Below are 18,818 nucleotides of genomic sequence, written 5' to 3'. Positions count from 1 at the left end.
GATGTCCGCACATTACGTACCGCAAGACAGGCAAGCAGGGAAGACCGGGTCCGGCCTCCGTGTGGCCGAGAATCGGAACGACAGCGGCCATCACACGCAGCATGGAGCCGCGGAGACACCGCGCGGTATGGAGATGCCCTCGGCCCGGGGCGCGGCCCCGCCTCCCCCCTCCTGGCCGGCGGGGGTTATCCCGGTCCCATGGCGGGGGCACGGGCCACAGCGGGAACCCCGTGTGAGTCGGATGCCGACCGCCTACACTGGCGACGGCCGTGTGAAGGTCAGCCAGCAACAGCAGACACAGCCGCAGAGGTGGAGTCCTACCCCCCGGAGGCAACACCCTGGCTGAGATTAACAGACGCCCGAACTTCCACAGAGGTCCCTGAAGCTAAGTGCCGGACAGGGCTAAGCCCCACAACCTACAGGGACACTCCTTAAGGGCCATATAATGAGGAATGTTGCCTCATGAAGAGCCAAGATGGCCGCCAAATGTGCAAGCTGCAGGGAGGTACGCGGGGTCGCCTGGGCCCTCGGTGTGACGGATCCCACGGATGGACCCCTCCAGGCGGCTGACTGGACGGCGCGGAGCCGGCCCTTATCCCAGGATTTGGTGGTGGTCCAGGGAAGGATGCCCCCAACTTTGCGAGCCCTGTGTCGCCGGGGCGAGCTGGACCCCCGGCGGACCGGTGGTCGGGGAGGCGAGCACCGGCGACAAGCATGAGACCGGAGAAGGGTGAGGCACCATGGGGCTGGAGCTCTGACGGGGAACTGTGGGAGATGGGGAGGTGCAGGGGACAAGGGGCCGAGGACTTTTCAGGGGTGGGAGTCTGCCGGACTACCGACATCCCTGAGTGCCCACAGCACCGCAGTGTCCCCGGTTGCACGGCCGGAGCAGGCCTGGAGGGGAAAAGAGGGGGACAGATGCACCGGGGGTGCTAGAGAGACCTTGCAAAGACCGACCAACTGGACAAAAAAGGGGCACACCCGGCATTGGCATACTAGAGGCCACAGTAGAGGGCAGCCCGCACAGCTACAACCTACCTTGCCAGGCTCTGCTCTGCCACCTCTAACGGAGAGGCTCCATTAATGCCGCTATACAGCTCCACTTCGCCTGAGCACTGTCCCACGCAAAGGATAAATCAAAGCAACGAAGGACAGATAAGGCTGCTGGGACTGTTTCATGATACTCCGTTTGTGAACTCGTTCTTTCTGCAATTATAGCTTTTAGTTTTTACTTGCTTTGATTATTTGATACGTGCTGGTCGTTATTAAGTAAGCTTAAAATGCTACAGGAATTCATAGCATATGCTATTATACCCATAGGGGTCAATGATTGACGCTGTTTGTAGCTGCGTATATAGTTGCTGCCAGCTACATGACAAGATGTGAAATAGCCTCTTATTACCTACATGACAACCACCTTTATTGTATATAATGCCGGGCTAATACCGGTACAATGCGTTCCACATGGGGCCAAACTTGCCACTTCTCGTAAAGGTGGGAGTCCTTATGCAATATATATATATAGTTTGTTTGCTTACCTATGCTTATCCCTCTGAAAATCCTGCTAGTTAACAAGTAAATTTCCAGGCACTGTTTGAAGTTAAATAACGGTTGACTCTTATTTCTGAAATGTCCATACTGATAATAGTACACTGTATCCAGTGTACAATGCCCTATTGGGTTACATATCGGCACGGTAGATGTACTGATTTAATACGGCACAATAACTGCGTTATACGTTCCAACGTCTCAGCACTTCCGCATCCTGCCTAACCCAAAGCACTGACACAAACCAGCGGTCACGACACTCTTGCATACAGCCTGCAGACACGGACCACAGGCATACACCTACCGACTTGGGATACTGGCTCGAACGACTAACATAAAGCACCCACATAATCAACACACACGCAGCACAACACTTACTTAGGGTTAGACAGGAGTATGGCTCAGATGACTACACGGCCTGCATAATGCGTTAATATACCCGGTGAATATGCCCTTGATATCATTAACTAAAATTTAGAACACGCAAAGTATATGTCCACTTAATTTACTTAAATACACGTTTATTTAACCAAGTATAAGACGCCCCATGCGGTAAACGCCATTGCACGCATAGCTGGACATAGGTATGGCTCGGACGACAAAACGGCCAGCAAAATGCGATAAAATGCCGATTGAATGCTCTTGATGTGCCAAATTTCGCTAATCAATGCATATTCAGTTTTCTGTATTATTTGTTTGCTCTGACTTATTTGCCTCTGCGCAGGCACCCATATGTTACTTTTACTGATTCATAAAATGCCTGCCCAAGCTCTATGGCGACTCTAATAAACATATTTAAAACAGAACACGGAACTGCCACATGGTCAGACCATGCCCCCGTATCCCTTACACTCGCATCCCCCCTCTACAGACCCAAAGAGACAAAATGGAGACTCAATGAATACATGCTCTCGCCACCCGACATACTGGTGAACACTGGCAAAGTACTGCGGGACTACTTCAATGACAACACCCCAGACCAGACGACACCAACTGTCGTCTGGGAAGCACATAAAAGTGTAGTGAGAGGCCATCTCATCCAAAAGGGCGCACACCTGAAAAGGCAAAGGGAGGAACGCATGACCTCTTTTTATAGCAGAAATCCACAACATAGATGACGCCAACAAACAGGACAGACATCTGATGCATCAGGCAAAGCTCTTACAATTGCGATGCAACTTGACAGCACTACTTCACTCAAAACATCATAGGGACGCTCTAAGACACAGAGCATTTTTCGCTCTGCATGGCAATAATAGCGGAAAACTCTTGCCAAGAATGTTGGCCAAACGCAGACAAGCCACGCATATCAGGAGTATTACACCGCTTACCTACTAAAATCCAAGAGGTGATACGTATATACTATTCAAATCTCTACTCCCTCCCACAGCCACAGCCAACCGAGGCCCACACCTGCTCGACATGATACAATCGTACCTCACGACACATACCTCCACAGATAAAGACGTAGCTGGCTCCCTTGACGAGCCTATCACCCTAGAGGAACTGGCGCAGGCTATAAAAACCTTGAAACCGGGCAAGAGCCCAGGTTCCGATGGCCTGCTGCTCAAGAACTACAAGTGCTTCCTTTATGTGCCACTGCTGGCCTCGTACAACTCCATAAGAGATGGCCAGACCATACCCACACAGATCCTGACTGCTCACATCACCATCCTACCAAAGGAGGGCAGGGACAGAGAGCACTGTGTAAATTATAGACCCATTTCCCTCATTAACTGCAACCTGAAATTAATGGCGAAGATCCTGGCGGCACGGCTACAGGCGCATCTCCCTACACTGGTACACCCGAATCAGGTGGGGTTCGTGACAGGTCGTGAGGCAAGGGAAAACACTATCAGGGCACTAACGATTATGCATGGGAGGGCGGCTGGGCGTGTGGGGCCTTTTCCTGCTATCCACAGATGCAGAGAAGGCCTTCGACAGAGTTAGCTGGGATTACATTTTTCAGGTGCTGTTTCACCTGTAACTGGGGTCACATATGAGGGTCTGGATAGAAGCGCTCTACAGGCAGCCCAAGGCCCATGTGATCGTTAACGGGGCCCTCACGGAGGAATTCGCTATCCATAATGGCACCCGTCAAGGATGCCCCTTATCCCCGCTGCTCTTCGTCCTTGCCCTCAAGCCGTTCTTGACGGCAATAAGACGTAACCCAGACATAACCGGGGTAGAGAGGGGGACACGCACCATAAGATCGCAGCATACGAGGACAACCTCCTCTTTTTTTATCACAAACCCTGAAATCTCATTTCCAAACAAACATACTGCAAGCCTTTCATGAATATGGAGTAGTCTCCCACCAGAAAAGAAACTTTTCCAAGTCCTATGTTCTGAATGTGTCTGTGCCCTGGAACCAAGCTGTATCACATCGATGCAGCTACGCATTTCAATGGGCCGAATCTAAAATTCGATACCTAGGTATATGGCTAACCAGGAACCGCCGCAGCTTGGTTAGGGTCTCGCCGTCTCCTGCCCCACCTGGACCTACGACCAGGCTCCAGGGGGTAAACCTCTCCTCCAAGATAGTGAAGCAGGAACAAGCTCTTACAAGAGCTTAGTAGTGATTACAGCAAGGGAATATGCAGAGCATAGCAATCCCTTGTAGCAGATTCCCCCAATAAGAGACGACACTTCGAATTGAGGGTGAAGAAGAACTGACTGTGCTGGCACACCCAGCCTGGTTTTTATTACGGTCTTGCACATACATGACCGCCCACAGGGAGGTATAAAATAACCAATAAAGTAACAGTTACAACCCACAGTAAAGTCCTTCCCTCTGCCTGTGATACAATTATCGTACACAATGGGAAATTTAATTATCACAAGCAGAGAAATACCGTTTTTACAAATATACTATAACTTTAAAACTATATATTACATTCACATACAAATTACATATTCACAATCAATCCATTCAGGGGAACAACATATTAAAAAATGGCATGAATCAGACAAGGGGTTCAAAAATTAGCAAAAGTATTTTTAAAACCCACTGCCAGCATGGCTTTCCGGCCCAAACCAGTTTCACAAGAGTCCTCTATCCTGGAGACAATGGAGAGGTAATCCAATTATATCCAGGGATAAAGGCAGACTCCATTGAGCACATGTTAGCAAAATACACAAAAATACATAACTCCTATCATACTGAACAGAACCCCCACATTCAACCCATCCCCAGATGGCTTGGATCTGAGCGCTCAATATATCCGAACAGCGCTCAGATGCCACGAACACAGTCAAATTACCATGGGGTCTAAGTTTAGCATGGGCTGATGCGAGGGCCATAGTCTTAAAGGGACATACACAGTCCAATAGAATTCCATATGCTGCTTAAAGGGCCAGTGGCAGCATAATAAAATACAGTATGCCCAAATGTTGCACTTGAAGGGCCAAATCTCCCAGGGACCATAATCACAGGGCAGGAGGCGGGCAAGCAGCCCCCTCCAAAAGCTCATGGCAACCTCTGTTAAAGGGGTGAGTTTGCTACAATGATCCTACCCACACATCTTGTGGCTGGGCCGCATCCAGGTGGCTAAAATTAACATTCTACCGCGGATGCTCTATAAGCTGCAGGCTGTCCCCATCCTAATACCACGGTCTTACTGCAACTCCCTACGGATGGCTTTAGGGAACTACGTGTGGAAAGGGAAAAAACCTACACAAAAGTACGTCCAACTTACACAGCCCAAGGAGAGGGGAGGTCTGGCTTTGCCAGACTTCTTTCTCTACTATGTCGCGTGCCATCTCCTTCGAATTGTCTCCCTCTACCTATTTAAAACTGCTAAAATGCAGACAATACATCTTGAGCCATGTTGGTATCTGGTGCCATGGCGGAGTAATTTGTTTATCAGACCCATCACTGGAGTGGAGAGAATGTTAAGTAAGGTTTAAAAGGATTAATTTAATTTTGTACTGCATTACGATGCAAAACTAGATTTATTTGCTATGTATGCATTAGGTAGAGGTAAGAGCTTAATGTGGGGTCTATCATGGCTTTGTTGGTGGAGGGTGCATAATAAAATGCCATCCTGATTCTTTTTAGATGTTGCAATGGCAGAATATTAACTGACCTTGCTTAAATTAATTGATAACACAGGTCAGCCAACAGTCAAATTACATTTACTAAGATATCGGGGTTAGAGGAGGGCTTTAACACTGGGAGATATTTAACGTTATAGCTGGGCTCATCTGATCATCATAAAGAACTTTACTGTGAAATAGTCACTGAACTTACACAGTAAGAAAACTGAACGCATTGGGAAAAGAAACCCTCAAAACATTCAGACAGGATTTAGAGGGTGCTTGAATAAGATGTAAAATCCCAGCTTTGTTTCTACTAGAGTAGGACCACACAAGGGGGGGAAAAGGGCACAAGTATTCTGCCTCCTCAACTAAAAAGCTGGGATTGCAAGGCCAGTCCGTTTTCCCTTTGGCCATGAAATTAAGGACAGATTTTGCAGAGTAAGCACTTGCCTACTAGGGAGTACTTACCCGCAATATAAATGCTCATTTTTTTTTATGTTATCAATATAGTTTGATATACTTTTAATAAATATGTCTTTATGTGGTCTTATGAAATTGCTTACAGGTTACCATAAAAAAAATAAAAAAATCTTTTAAAAAAAATACATGGCTCTTTTCATCACAGAAAACTATTTGATCAGTGCATTTGACTAGCTACATTACTAGAAAATGTACGGATCAATATTAGAAATGTACTGAGGGTTCTAAAATGATACATTATGGGTGGGTGTATATTTGATCTGAGCATTTTTTTTTTACCAATTTGGCACTGATCAGTACACACATAATTCTTAGCTGTTGCTTTGTAGACGCGTGCTTGCTCTTGCGAATGATAAATGCCCACGTTCAATAAATGGAAATCTGCCATTGTACCTCTGCCTGCCTGTAACTTCTGATATTGCTATGTATATTGCAAGAGCTAATGCTGAATGCGAGGAGAACCATCATTTTCCCCTAACCACCTCTCTGCTTTCTTTTCCAGCTGCGTACTGAGGGCGACTCTCCACGGGATGCTTTGAACCATGGCTCGGCATGCAGAGGTATCTAGTGCAGAGGCAGCAGCTGTCCGTACTATACACAGCATCTGTCAATCTCTCTCTAGATCTGTCTCCTTCGCCCTGATGCATTGCTCCTCTCTACTGGCACAGACAGAGACCTGGAGCTGTCATGTTCTGAAATTTAGTGCATAAGCAACCAGCCTGACTGATAAACAGGGTTGTGCCAGCCTCCGTACGTTAACCCCTTACGGACTACATTCATAAACATAAGGTTCTCAATCTGCTCCCTGAACACCCTATGCCAGAATGAAATGCTTTGCTTATTTAACATTTGCAGCGCTCCACATTTTGATAAATGATCATTAAAGACTGGTTTGTTATAATGTATATTTATGTTATTGTTCCTTCAGGGATTACGGTACTCAAATTCCACATTAAATTAACCTCTCGTCACTATGTTGGTATACCCTCCAATCTGCTGTATATTTTCTAATGAACTCAACTATTGTTGTGAACAATATATCATAATTACTATGATTGTGATGAGCATTTATATAGCGCCAACATATTCTGCAATGCTTTACAATTATACAATAGGGATATTTAATAGTCTTGGGCAAAAGTTTGTTTTGGTCGGTGCATCCAAATCAAAATATTTTGAATCCACGACTAAACGTATCGATTTGGCTAGGAAATGATTTATTTGCAGGATGAAACCATTCATTCGGGTGTAGGTTAAAAGGATTAGATGAACCGGACGAAACTAACTTTTGCACAAGTCACATTTAACAATATGTAATTGGCATACACAAATAATGTGGACAGACACCAGCGGACATACATCAGAGGTCAAAAAAGCTTATAATCTAGTTGATTATCCCATTCCCTTAGCCTTGTTTTCCCTCTTCCTTCCTAAAGTCAATGTTTCCTCCCTGTTCCTCCCCTCCTGTTTCCTGGTTCGGTTTTCATGCATTTCCATGTCTGTCTCTTTATTCTTCCTTTCATTCCTATCTCTCATCCATCACTTTTTCTCCTCTCCCTGTTTCTTTTTCATTTTCCTTCCTTCCTGTTTAAATCCTCTCATCGTTCTTTTCCATTCTTCTGTTTTTCCCTTTTTAATTTTTATCGTTTTTCTTACTCCCCATTTCCTGTTTCCTATTATTCTCTTCCTACCTTCCTCTCCTATCTCCTGTCCCTCTCTTTCTCGCTCCATCATATAATCCTCTCTTTTCTATCCCTCCACCTCTTTCTATTCAATCTCTTTTCGCTGGTCTCCCAACCCCCATTGATATCTCCTCTAACTTTTTTCTGTCTCTTTTTTTCAAGAATAATTCATTTTGAGGAACACTGTTGAGGTAGAAGAGACGGTGGCAAGACAAAGATGGGACAGTCCATCAGACAGAGGTACAGTGATGACGGTTATTTTAATACTGCATAGGAGAAGTTAACTTCTGTGTGTATTTGGGTTCTGCTATGTTTGAGATTGAGCCGGAGATGAGGTGGGGGAAGGAGTTTGATAATTAGGACGAGGTTATATCTCCTGACACCTTCAACTAGAACACAGTCCAAAATTAAACATTGTCACCTGGTTTATGGACCTATTCTGGTTTTAACATTTAGAATACCAAACAATCAAGTAGGAGAGAGCATCCACCTTCTCAGAGAAGGAGATAACAGTATTATTGAAGAACAGAGTGAGAGATAGCTGTATGTATCCTACAAAGAAACATAGCTGTGTATTATTATTGAAAGCAGGAGAGAGAGATATTATATAGAGGAGCAGAGTGAGAGATAGTTTCATATATTGTAGAATTGAGTGAGAGGTAGCTGTGTATGTTATAGAATAGGGTGAGAGATATGTGTGTATATTAAAGAATAGGGTTAGAGATAGCTTTGTAAATTGGAGAATAGAGTAAGAGATAGCTGTGTATACTATAGAGAGGACCAGAGTGAGAAACAGCTGTGTATATTATAGAATAGGATGAGAGGTACCTGTGTATTTTATAGAGTGAGAGATAGCTGTTTATATTATAGAGTGGAATAGAGTGAAAGATAACTGTATACATTATAGAAAGGAGCTGAGTGAGAAATAGCGGTGTATAATATAGAATAGAGTGAGAGATAGCTGTGTATATTATATAATGGAATAGAGTGAGAGATAGCTGTGTATATTATAGAGTGGAATAGAGTGAGAGATAGCGGTGTATATTATAGAATAGAGTGAGAGATAGCTGTGTATATTATAGAATGGAATAGAGTGAGAGATAGCTGTGTATATTATAGAGAGGGGCAGAGGGAAAGACAGCTGTGTATATTGTAGACAGCAGAAGAAGAGATAGCTTGTATATTTTGGAGAGCAGCAGAGGAAGGGATAGCTGTATATATTTAAGAGAGGAGCAGAGGGAGAGATGCTGTGTATATTATAGAATAAAGTAAGTGATAGCTATTGTTGAATATAAATATATAGTTGTGAATAATGGATGAGTGATAGCTGTGTATAGTATGGAACAGAGTGAGAGTTAGCTGTGTGTATTATAAATAAGTAGAGTGAGAGTTAGCTGTGTATATTATAGAACAGAGTGAGAGTTAGCTGTGTGTATTATAAATAAATAGAGTGAGAGTTAGCTGTGTATATTATAGAACAGAGTGAGAATTAGCTGTGTATATTATAAATAGAGTGAGAGTTAGCTGTGTATATTATAGAACAGAGTGAGAGTTAGCTGTGTATATTATAAATAGAGTGAGAGTTAGCTGTGTATATTCTAGAACAGAGTGAGAGATAGGTGTGTATATTCTAGAACAGAGTGAGAGATAGCTGCGTATATTATAAATAGATAGAGTGAGAGTGTGCTGTGTATGTTCTAGAACAGAGTGAGAGATAGCTGTGTATATTATAAATAGATAGAGTGAGAGTTAGCTGTGTATATTCTAGAACAGAGTGAGAGATAGCTGTGTATATTATAAAATACAGTGAGAGATAGCTATGTATATTAAAAAGCATAGTGAGAAATAGCTGTTTGCATGTTATAGACAGCAGTAGTGAAATGTAGCTATAGTTTTTATACTAAGGTTTATGATACTAGATAGTGGTATTCTATACAGAGAGGAGCGGAGTGAGAAATAGCTGTGTATCTATACAGCAGTAAAAATGGAGTGTGAGATAGCTGTATAGCTTAATGAAAAGGGTTAACCTGGAAAGATTAATATCCTGATTAAGCCTTTAGGATTGTGTGTATGATTACCGGTATCAGGGTTGAAGGCTTCCTCTTTCTCCTTTCAACCTCCTGTTATGTGAACCACTGAGAGGGTGGGGAGGACAAGGGAGAAACTGTAATTTCTGTGTTCTTATCTCTAATCCTGAGCAGGGGATATGAGAAATCAATGAGAAACAATAGCAAGGGCACTGAGACTGTGATACAGTAAAGGACAATTCTAAGGGAAGAGCCCAGAACTAAGACAGACACTATTCAAATATTTTTATATTTTACATATTGGGATATTTGTTTTATTCCTTTGGAATTAAATCGCTAAGCTTATCTCGTGCATATCATTGTTCATAATTAGGAGTCAATCCATGTTATTTCCAATATTTAAATATATATTTTCATAACCATACATTAACACAGACAAGATTATTCCAATAGTTCAATAGGAATTTAGAATTTTAGACCAATTTAGCTGTTTGGAGAAATTATCAATGTCAGGTATGTATTCAATATGGCTATATAGACCAATAATAATAATAATAATAATTAGTGAATAAAATAATTGAACAGTCATACAATTTTAAATTAGTAAAATAATTTGAATCCACCACAATGTTTACCTACATGTCACTGTTCATGGGACTTTTTTCCTTCTTCACATTTTATGAAAAATGTCTTGTAAAATGTATTTATTTATAAAATATTTTACCAGGAAGAAAATGTATTTAGTAAATATGGAATTATAGCAAATCGGAATGGGAATCGAAAAATTAGGGTTAAAATACCTAGTTTGCGACTGTAACTGAAGATTTTTCGGCCTAAATTTTGACTTTCATATTTTCATTTGCTGCAATTCACAGTTTAGTGGATAAATTACTATAGTGTATTAATATTGGTCTGTTAAATGTTTTATTGTGTAATAATGGTTGCCAAAATATATAAATATGGCAAGGTAGGTAGATAGGCAGCATGCACCATAATATACTTAAAGGGAAACTCCTCAATCCAAATAAAAATTACTGTTCATTAGGTAAACCCCAAATAAAAACATGTATGCATTTAATTATGCATTTTTAAATTGGGGGTGTATCTAAAAACAGCTTGCAAAAGTTGCAAATCTCTAGCTTGAAGCCTTTGTACACCCTCCCCTTCTTACCCTGCCCAGACTTCCTGTGGCTGTCCAGTCACAGACTTCCCAATGCAGCTCAATGAGAAGTCTGTGCAAGGCAGGTGCTGAGGTCAATTGCTGCCTCATAAGTTTATCTCCACTGAGCTAACCAAACCAGGAAGTAACAGGGCCGGACGTCTGTTTGTCAGCTGAGGGGGTAGGAGTTAACAAGGTTAATTTATAAAAGTGATCATTTCTTTGAGAAAAAGAAGACACACTCTTCATTAAACTGAGGGGATCAGTTTAATGTAAAATTTTGTGTAAAACAAAGTGAAATACATAAAAAATTACATTACAAATTTCTATCTCTTCAGAACTATACTACTGAACTGGTTTGTAGACTGCATGCTGTTGCATGCTGGTGTGCCTCATGCCATGAACCCATTGACTTCAGGGTTGTCATAGATGTTTTATGTTTTTGCATTACGTGTCAGCATTAAATTAGTGATTCCCACTTGACAATTAAAGAGACAATCCACTGCTGAAATGATTTTTTTTTTTTAAGTCACTGTTTAACTTCTTAAGGATCTTAGGACATGTCATCATCATGACTTCCACATGCAAAGCCCTGAAACAGGGCCAGATTTACTTCTAAAGGGTTATTCCAACCAAAAACAATGTTTTAATAAAACACTGTTTTTGCATGGAGTTATCCTTTCTGGCATACCTCCCTTCCATTAGAATAAAATAAATAAATGAAATAATGTAATTGTGTTTGCTGGTGACATCACAACTAGCTTCCCCCACATGTACAACCAAACGAGTGTTTGGAGGATACTTGTGGGGTTGTGAGTGTGGGATGCTGCTTGTGATATTGTATTCCTGTATGCCAAAGTGTTGTGTTACAATGAATTGTTTGTTTTGTTTTACCTTTTCTACAGTACCGCAGAACATGTTGATGCTCTATAACAGTAATACTGTAATAATTGTATGTGTGTAAGCACGCTGTATGCAGTAGATGCAGTATATATGAAGCTGTAGTGGGTGAAAAAAGTAATGGGGCTGTAGTGAGTGATGTGGGCACAGGGAGCGATAGAGGCTGAGGTAGGTGCAGTAAGGCATAAGAGCTGTGGTGGGTACAGGGAGGGATAGAGGCTGGGGTGGGTACAGGGGGCACATATAGGCTGGGTACAGGGGGCACATATAGGCTGAGGTGGGTGGAGTGGGTATGGGGTGCACAAAGCAGCTGAGGTGGTAGAGGTCAAGTTGGGTGCAGACTGGGGGGCATAGAAAATATCTCCAAGGATCACACCTGGTGTCCCTCCCAGGCTGATGCCTGCTCTCTCCTGTCCTGCATGAGCACTCTGCAAGACAGGAGTGAGCAGGCAGGAAGTGATCTCACTTCCCATTACTCGGGCCCCGCCTCTTCCCCTCACACACAGCACCCCACAGGAGAGTAAGGGGAAGACCTGACAAGAATAGTGCCAGGTCTAACTTAGAAGGCGTAGGGGGTCATTTTTACTGCGGTAGCTAACAGGAGTCCCTGACTGCCTTAGGCCCTCAGTCAATGACTGATTTGCCCGAATGGTCAGTCCGACCCTGGGTAGGCATATGGTTAGAGTTAGTGTAAGCATTTGGTAGACTATGGTTGATACAGCATTAGTGTGGGGGTTGGTATAGGGTTAGATTTAACTATCCAAAAATTGTTTTGATCCAAGAAATATGAGGCATTTAACAATCACATATGGATCTATATTAAGTTATTTTAATTAGTTGCACTGGATGTTTAAAAATTATTTTCCCAATCCCCCCAAATACAATAGTGTAGTATTTCCAACACCAAAAAAGCTTTATTAAGGTTACACTTATGAGCTGTTGGACGAAACGCGTAGGGCTTTGGGACCATACATAGTTTTTGTTGTTCTCAATTTTATTGTATTTTATTTCTTGCACTTCTGTTCCTGTAGACCACTACTCCGTGTTGGACATCAGGAGATTGTTGACATGCCTTATATGAACTTTTATCTCCTGAGTGTAACCTTAATAAAGCTTTTTTGGTGTTGGAAATACTACACTATGTATTCATCCCATTTCATTTTCTCTTTATATATTCAATAAGTGAAAGGATACGGCAATAAGCATGTGAACGATAATATCTTACTACATGTCTGAATTTGACGTACTTTTGTGAGTACAATACGTACTAGCATTCATTGTTTTGGTGACATACAATATTACACTATTTGTGTTCTTTTTTGCAATTCTTTTTAGATTGTATAGCTTTATATGACAGAAAATTAGTTTGAGTATAATAAAATGTGTAAATGCCACTAAAGGCTGGGGAAAAGCTCAAAATTTACCCTGCATGGAACTTTTCCACCAGCTCTATTAACCAATTTACATGTAGCATAGACAATATTAGTTTAAATGTGTAGATTATGTTATAGTTAGGTATGCTGGGTATTTCTTTGAATCCATTTTCTTTAAAGGGACACTCCAGATCCTAAAGCAGTTTAACTTGCTAAAAAGCTTTAAGTGTTTTCAATTGGCACTTTTATAAATTAAACGGGTTACACTCCCCTGTCAATCAGACAACAGTTCCTGTTACTTCCTGGTTTGGTTGGCTAAATTATGCTAAACTCAAGAGGCAGCAATTGCTCAGAGCACCTGTCTTGGAAAGACTTCTCATTAAGCTGCATTGGAAGGTCTGTTGGACAGTCACAGAAACCTTGGGCAGGGTTGGAAGGGGGAGGGGGGGGCTTGCAAAGGCTCCACATGTACCTCCCTGTATCCTGCAATTTTTCTTTTTTTTCCAGTAATACAGTTGTATACAATGTCACTGCATAGAGCAGTATTTTTGCAAGAGGCTTCACAGCAGAGGCGGCTGTCTAATTAGGTGGTTTAGGCGGCCGCCTAAGGCCTTGCGCTAGCTGGGGCCTCGCGGCCACCTAAACCGCCTGAGGGCAGACTGCATCGGGGCCTCTGTCACTGACCGAGGACCCGACACCAGGAGGGGGCCCGGCGGCTTTCTCAGTATGCTGCCGGGTGCGAGGCCCCTCCTGTCTGCCAGCCAGCCATCAGAGGCACCTGTCTGCAGCTCTGCAATGAGCAGAGCTGCAGACCATGTGTCTTGCCGACAATGGTCAATCAGAGCGTTGCCGCAGGTTACCATGGCAACGCACTGTTTGGATCTTGCAAGATTCATGGTCTGCAGCTCTGCAGAGATGCAGACCGGAAGTAAGGCCCACCGGACCACCAGGGAGCCCACCGGACCACCAGACTCCCCTCCCTCTCACATCAACCCCTCCCTCAGCATCACCCTCCTCCCTCACCATCAACCCCCCTCCTACAATGCCACAATTGCCCTGACACACTTACCGCCACTCGCCCTGTCACACTCCCTCATCAAACCATGTCATACTCCCTGTCCCTCATTCTCTCTCACAACCCCCCCTGCCCATTTACCCCCTTTGCCCTGTCACACTCTCCCTGCCACTGGTACCCCTTTACTCACCTTGTCACAGTCACCAGCTGAAGACATTCATCATACACAGTCAAGAAACATAGCTTTGCCATAAATACACAACACACTTCAAGCAGCTACCCCATACACATAGGGTCCCAGACAAAAACGCAAACATGCTCACAGAGACATACATTCACACATACATTCATACATTCACACACACACACACACACACACGGATACTCTCTGTCAGACACACTCTCAGGCACATACACAGGTAAACTGTGTATCAATGTGTATATATGACAGAGTGCATGTATTGCAACTCTATTTTTTTTTTCACTTTTTTGTTAGTGGGGCCTCATGTTTGAGTTTCGCCTAAGGCCTTATAAAGTCTAGAGCCGCCTCTGCTTCACAGCATAGGTTTATGTGAGTTGTAGTTCAGCTTCCAGCTAACTATTTTAGCTAAACAACTCCCATAAACCCCACTTGTGTAAAAATAACAGAGGACACAAGGCAGTACTGTGTGCAAGAGACAACTTAAAGAATGGAATACAGCTGATGGAATAAGGAAGAGGAGGCACTTTATAAGCTCAAAGGCCTAGATAGACTACAATATAGAACACAGGGGTATGCTGTTCTGTGAGTCTCAGAGATAACATTTTCAGAGAAGACCAAACGCTTTTGATTACATAAGAGAGCTGGAAAAGTACCAAAGCTTTTGTAGATACAGACTGAGACACATTTTAGAGCCAGTGGATCTGCAGGAATGGGTAATCACTGGCAGTAAACCTGTTGTACAGTCTGACTCCTGTGAAGCTCCGCCAACCACGTGTCATGGAAGTAGTTTCCAATGTAACAAGTGTCATGGTAAGAGTTGCCAATACTGCCTAAAATGACAACATTCCCTATGATTAGAAGTGGAAATGAGATATTAAGAGTTGGAGCAACCACATAAAATAGGGGAGAGGATGTACGTCCAAATTTTGCAACCTGATGCTTACTGTTTGCATGTTTCCTTCCTGACTTTGCAGGGTTTCAGAAAGCCTCATCCCCAAGCTGTGACGAGATGGTCGACAGGTGCCGACTGCAATGAAGGGTCTGGGGGACACCCGCGGCCGGCACCTATCCGGGAATTTGGACTCTCACCCAGACTCTCTTTACGTCTCACAGGAGCGTACCCCCTATCTTATCAGCTCCACAGAGTCATATCCCCCAGAGCCGCGTTATTCTGACAATTCCCTGCACCCTGATTGCTTGTACCCCCTTAACAACCAGCTCACCAACAGCAGCACCTTTCCTCGCATCCATTTCAATTCACATTATGAACCACCCGAGGAGACCCCACCATTCCCAACACCTCACGCTCCCCCAGCCAAGATCAACAGACTTCCTGCCAGCTTACTGGACCAGTTTGAAAAACAGCTACCCATCCACAGAGATGGCTTTAGCACTTTGCAGTTTCAGCGTGGGGCACCTGAGGGTAAAGACCGTAGTGAGAGCCCTGGACGCATTCGCCACTTGGTTCACTCTGTGCAGAAACTTTTTGCCAAATCTCAGTCACTTGAGGGTGGTGGTAGGGCCAGTGTAAATGGCAAGAAAGGCACATCTGATGATGGCAAGGGAACAAGGCGGAGTAAGAGCAAAGAGCGTGGCAAAGGAGATGGAAAGGGTCAACCAAGAGGAGGTGGAGTGTCTGGTTGGTGGAGCTCCGATGATAATTTGGATAGTGACACAGGAGGGTATCGCAACCCGGCTGGTATGATGACTCTAGGAAGACGCCCAGAGCATGCAAATCGTCACTTCTTGAGCGGATACAATACGATTAGTGAGAGTATGTTGAAGGCATCCAAAAGCAATAATGACCTCAAATTCACTCCCTTCCAGCCCCCATCACTCACACTATCACCTCTCCCAACATCACATGATGTGGTCCCTGCCAACTCAACATCTTCACTGAAAAGAGGATCTTGGTCCACCTTAACCCTCAGTCATGCCCGAGAGGTGTGTCAGAAAGCGTCAGCTACCATAGACAAAGCACTGCTCAAGTCCAAGTCTTGTCACCAGGATCTCAGCTACCAGTATCTCCAGGTAGGTGACTAGCTCTGGTAGTGATATTTGGGTGGAGATATGGAGGAGATAGATGAACTCTTAAAAAGAAAGGTAAACATGGGAAATTTCAAATGAAACACATTGAGTAATGAAAGCATGTGAGACATTGCCCAGAAAGGAGTAACAAAATTAAAAATTTGTATGGCTTAAGCTCTGTTATCTGTAAAAAATACTTGGTTAAAGTGACACTGTCACTAAAATGTTTTAACCTATCATGTTTAAAACAATATTATTGTCTAATTAATATCATTACCTAACCAAACTATAGTTTAGCTTTAATTGCCACTTAAAGATTTAAAAAAAAATTTATGTTGTCGTGGCCATCTTGCATCATGAAACCATAATCTTTCGTCTTCTATCTTTATGTTGACCTGGACAATATTTCCTCATTGCAGAGTTTTGTAGGTCATAGAATGGGAAGCGAAGCTGGGTGCAAAGTGTGTTTTGCAAATTAGATGCACAGGCTATACCAAGATGCTAAGAAGGGAATGGTATCTTGGGATATGCTTTGGTTTTGTATATGGAGTGTTAGATAATAATCTGACATTGACCTAGACTTGTTTGTATTCTTGTTCCTATTAAGTCACTGACATGTGTTTGGGTTACAGGTCCCGGGAGGAGAGTGGAGCGGAGCAACAACTAAGGATGATGACATCCCATGTCGGCGAATGCGTAGTGGCAGCTACATCAAAGCAATGGGGGATGCAGACAGTGAAGACTCAGAGGGGAGCCCTCAACCATCCCCCAAAACAGCAGCTAGGAGGCAAAGCTACCTCAAGGCCACACAGCAGTCACTGAGTGAACAGAGCACCACCCAGAGGTACAAAACGAAATAAGGAATAATAATACTATAATGCTATAAAAACACGATGGACATCATATCTCCTAAATTTTACCAACATTCATCCCAGTAGGAGGATCCGTTGGTGGACTATGATTGCCCCCTAGTGGCAACTTTGTTATTGCACATTCATTCACCGAGATGAAGATCTATATAGCAATAGGTTTAGGTGGACAAGTGTTTTGAAATGCTTTAATAGCCTAAACTAGCTTTCAAGGAGTTTTATTACTATTTAGCTGAAAGTGACCGTTTAGTATAATGGTGGCTCCAGAAGAGATAATGGCAGGAAACAGCAGAGGAAAGTGACTTGGATAGGTGGTTGTGCGATATGTACTGTGAATAGGGTAGAAATTGTATTTCCTTAAAGGGACACTATAGTCACCCAGACCACTTCGGCTCAATGAAGTGATCTGGGTGCCAGGTCCCCAAGGTTTTAACCCTTCACATGTAAACATAGCAGTTTCAGAGAAACTTCCATGTTAACATTGCAGGGTTAATCCAGCCTCTAGTGGCTGTCTTCCTGACAGCCGCTAGAGGCGCTTCTGTGACTCGGGAGCTGATGTTGGTGGGGGGAGAGGTTTTAACCCCTTCAGCGCCAAGGGAGGGGGACCCTGAGGGTAAGGGTCCCCCCAAGGATGACATAGTGTCAGGAAAACGAGTTTGTTTTCCTGACTCTATAGTGATCTTTTAAATTAACTAGTGACAGTTCTTTCCGCCAAAGATTACAATAGAAAGATCTGGAGATAATATGCAGTGATGCATTTATCATAGGCAATTATATTAAGCCCATTGTGAAAATGGACCAAATCTCAAACGTAAGAAAAATATATCAGCTATTATTAAGAGGAAAAACACACTTTTTAAAGGAAATTTACTGGTGAAACTATATTGTTGCATTATATAATGGGTCGTTTTTCACATACATTAGCACTGTCACCAGCAGTTTTTCTTTATGTATACGCCAGCATTTTTTTTTACTAAGTTTTCTTTACATCCTGCTTTTTTTTTTTCTTTCAAAACTAGTTTGCCCTGTGGGAAATTTGTGCTTTACCTGCCATTTTCCAATAAGAGAATGGGCTTCTACAAAACAATAAAAATCACACATATCATGAAATAATATTAATTAAGGGATTGGCTTACATCACATGCTCTGTTGAATATTTAGTGGCTTGCGATAGTTAACTGGGGTGCTCGTGCACGGTTTAGACCATGTCCCTGTATTCTGTGATGGATTACATGAAGCAGGGATGTCGAAACGTGGACACCCCTGCCATAAAGTATGGCATGTATACAGTGAGACTATGAGCATTGTGCATCCAAACTAATGAAAGTATGGTGACATCGCGTAATGTTGCTGTGTTCATAAGAACAGATTGTCATTACAATATAGCTTCCGGCGTTGATATTTCACATCCTGTCCGATGTCACAGGGGCTGTGGCATTTTTTTGTGAAAAAGAGACAGAAGAATATACCTTCCTAAAATATACTCATCACTGC

General features: G+C 43.0%; 1 protein-coding gene across 2 annotated transcripts in view; it reads left to right on the top strand.

The window, feature by feature from the left end:
- Window positions 1–18,818, top strand: part of DLGAP4 (DLG associated protein 4) — a 175,323-nt gene that overhangs the window by 63,629 nt on the left and 92,876 nt on the right. For both annotated transcript variants that reach the window (XM_063455661.1, XM_063455660.1), the window contains exons 2-5: window positions 6,572–6,629; window positions 7,914–7,991; window positions 15,402–16,458; window positions 17,088–17,299. In XM_063455661.1, the coding sequence (XP_063311731.1) occupies window positions 15,460–16,458; window positions 17,088–17,299 (1,211 nt within the window). In that variant the 5' untranslated portion in view covers window positions 6,572–6,629; window positions 7,914–7,991; window positions 15,402–15,459. The remainder of the gene's footprint in view (window positions 1–6,571; window positions 6,630–7,913; window positions 7,992–15,401; window positions 16,459–17,087; window positions 17,300–18,818) is intronic.

Source organism: Pelobates fuscus, chromosome 5 (genome assembly GCF_036172605.1).
Source record: "Pelobates fuscus isolate aPelFus1 chromosome 5, aPelFus1.pri, whole genome shotgun sequence".
Classification (NCBI taxonomy): domain Eukaryota; kingdom Metazoa; phylum Chordata; class Amphibia; order Anura; family Pelobatidae; genus Pelobates; species Pelobates fuscus.
Note: the sequence above shows the minus strand (reverse complement) of the source record. Positions and strands in the feature narration are given on the sequence as shown.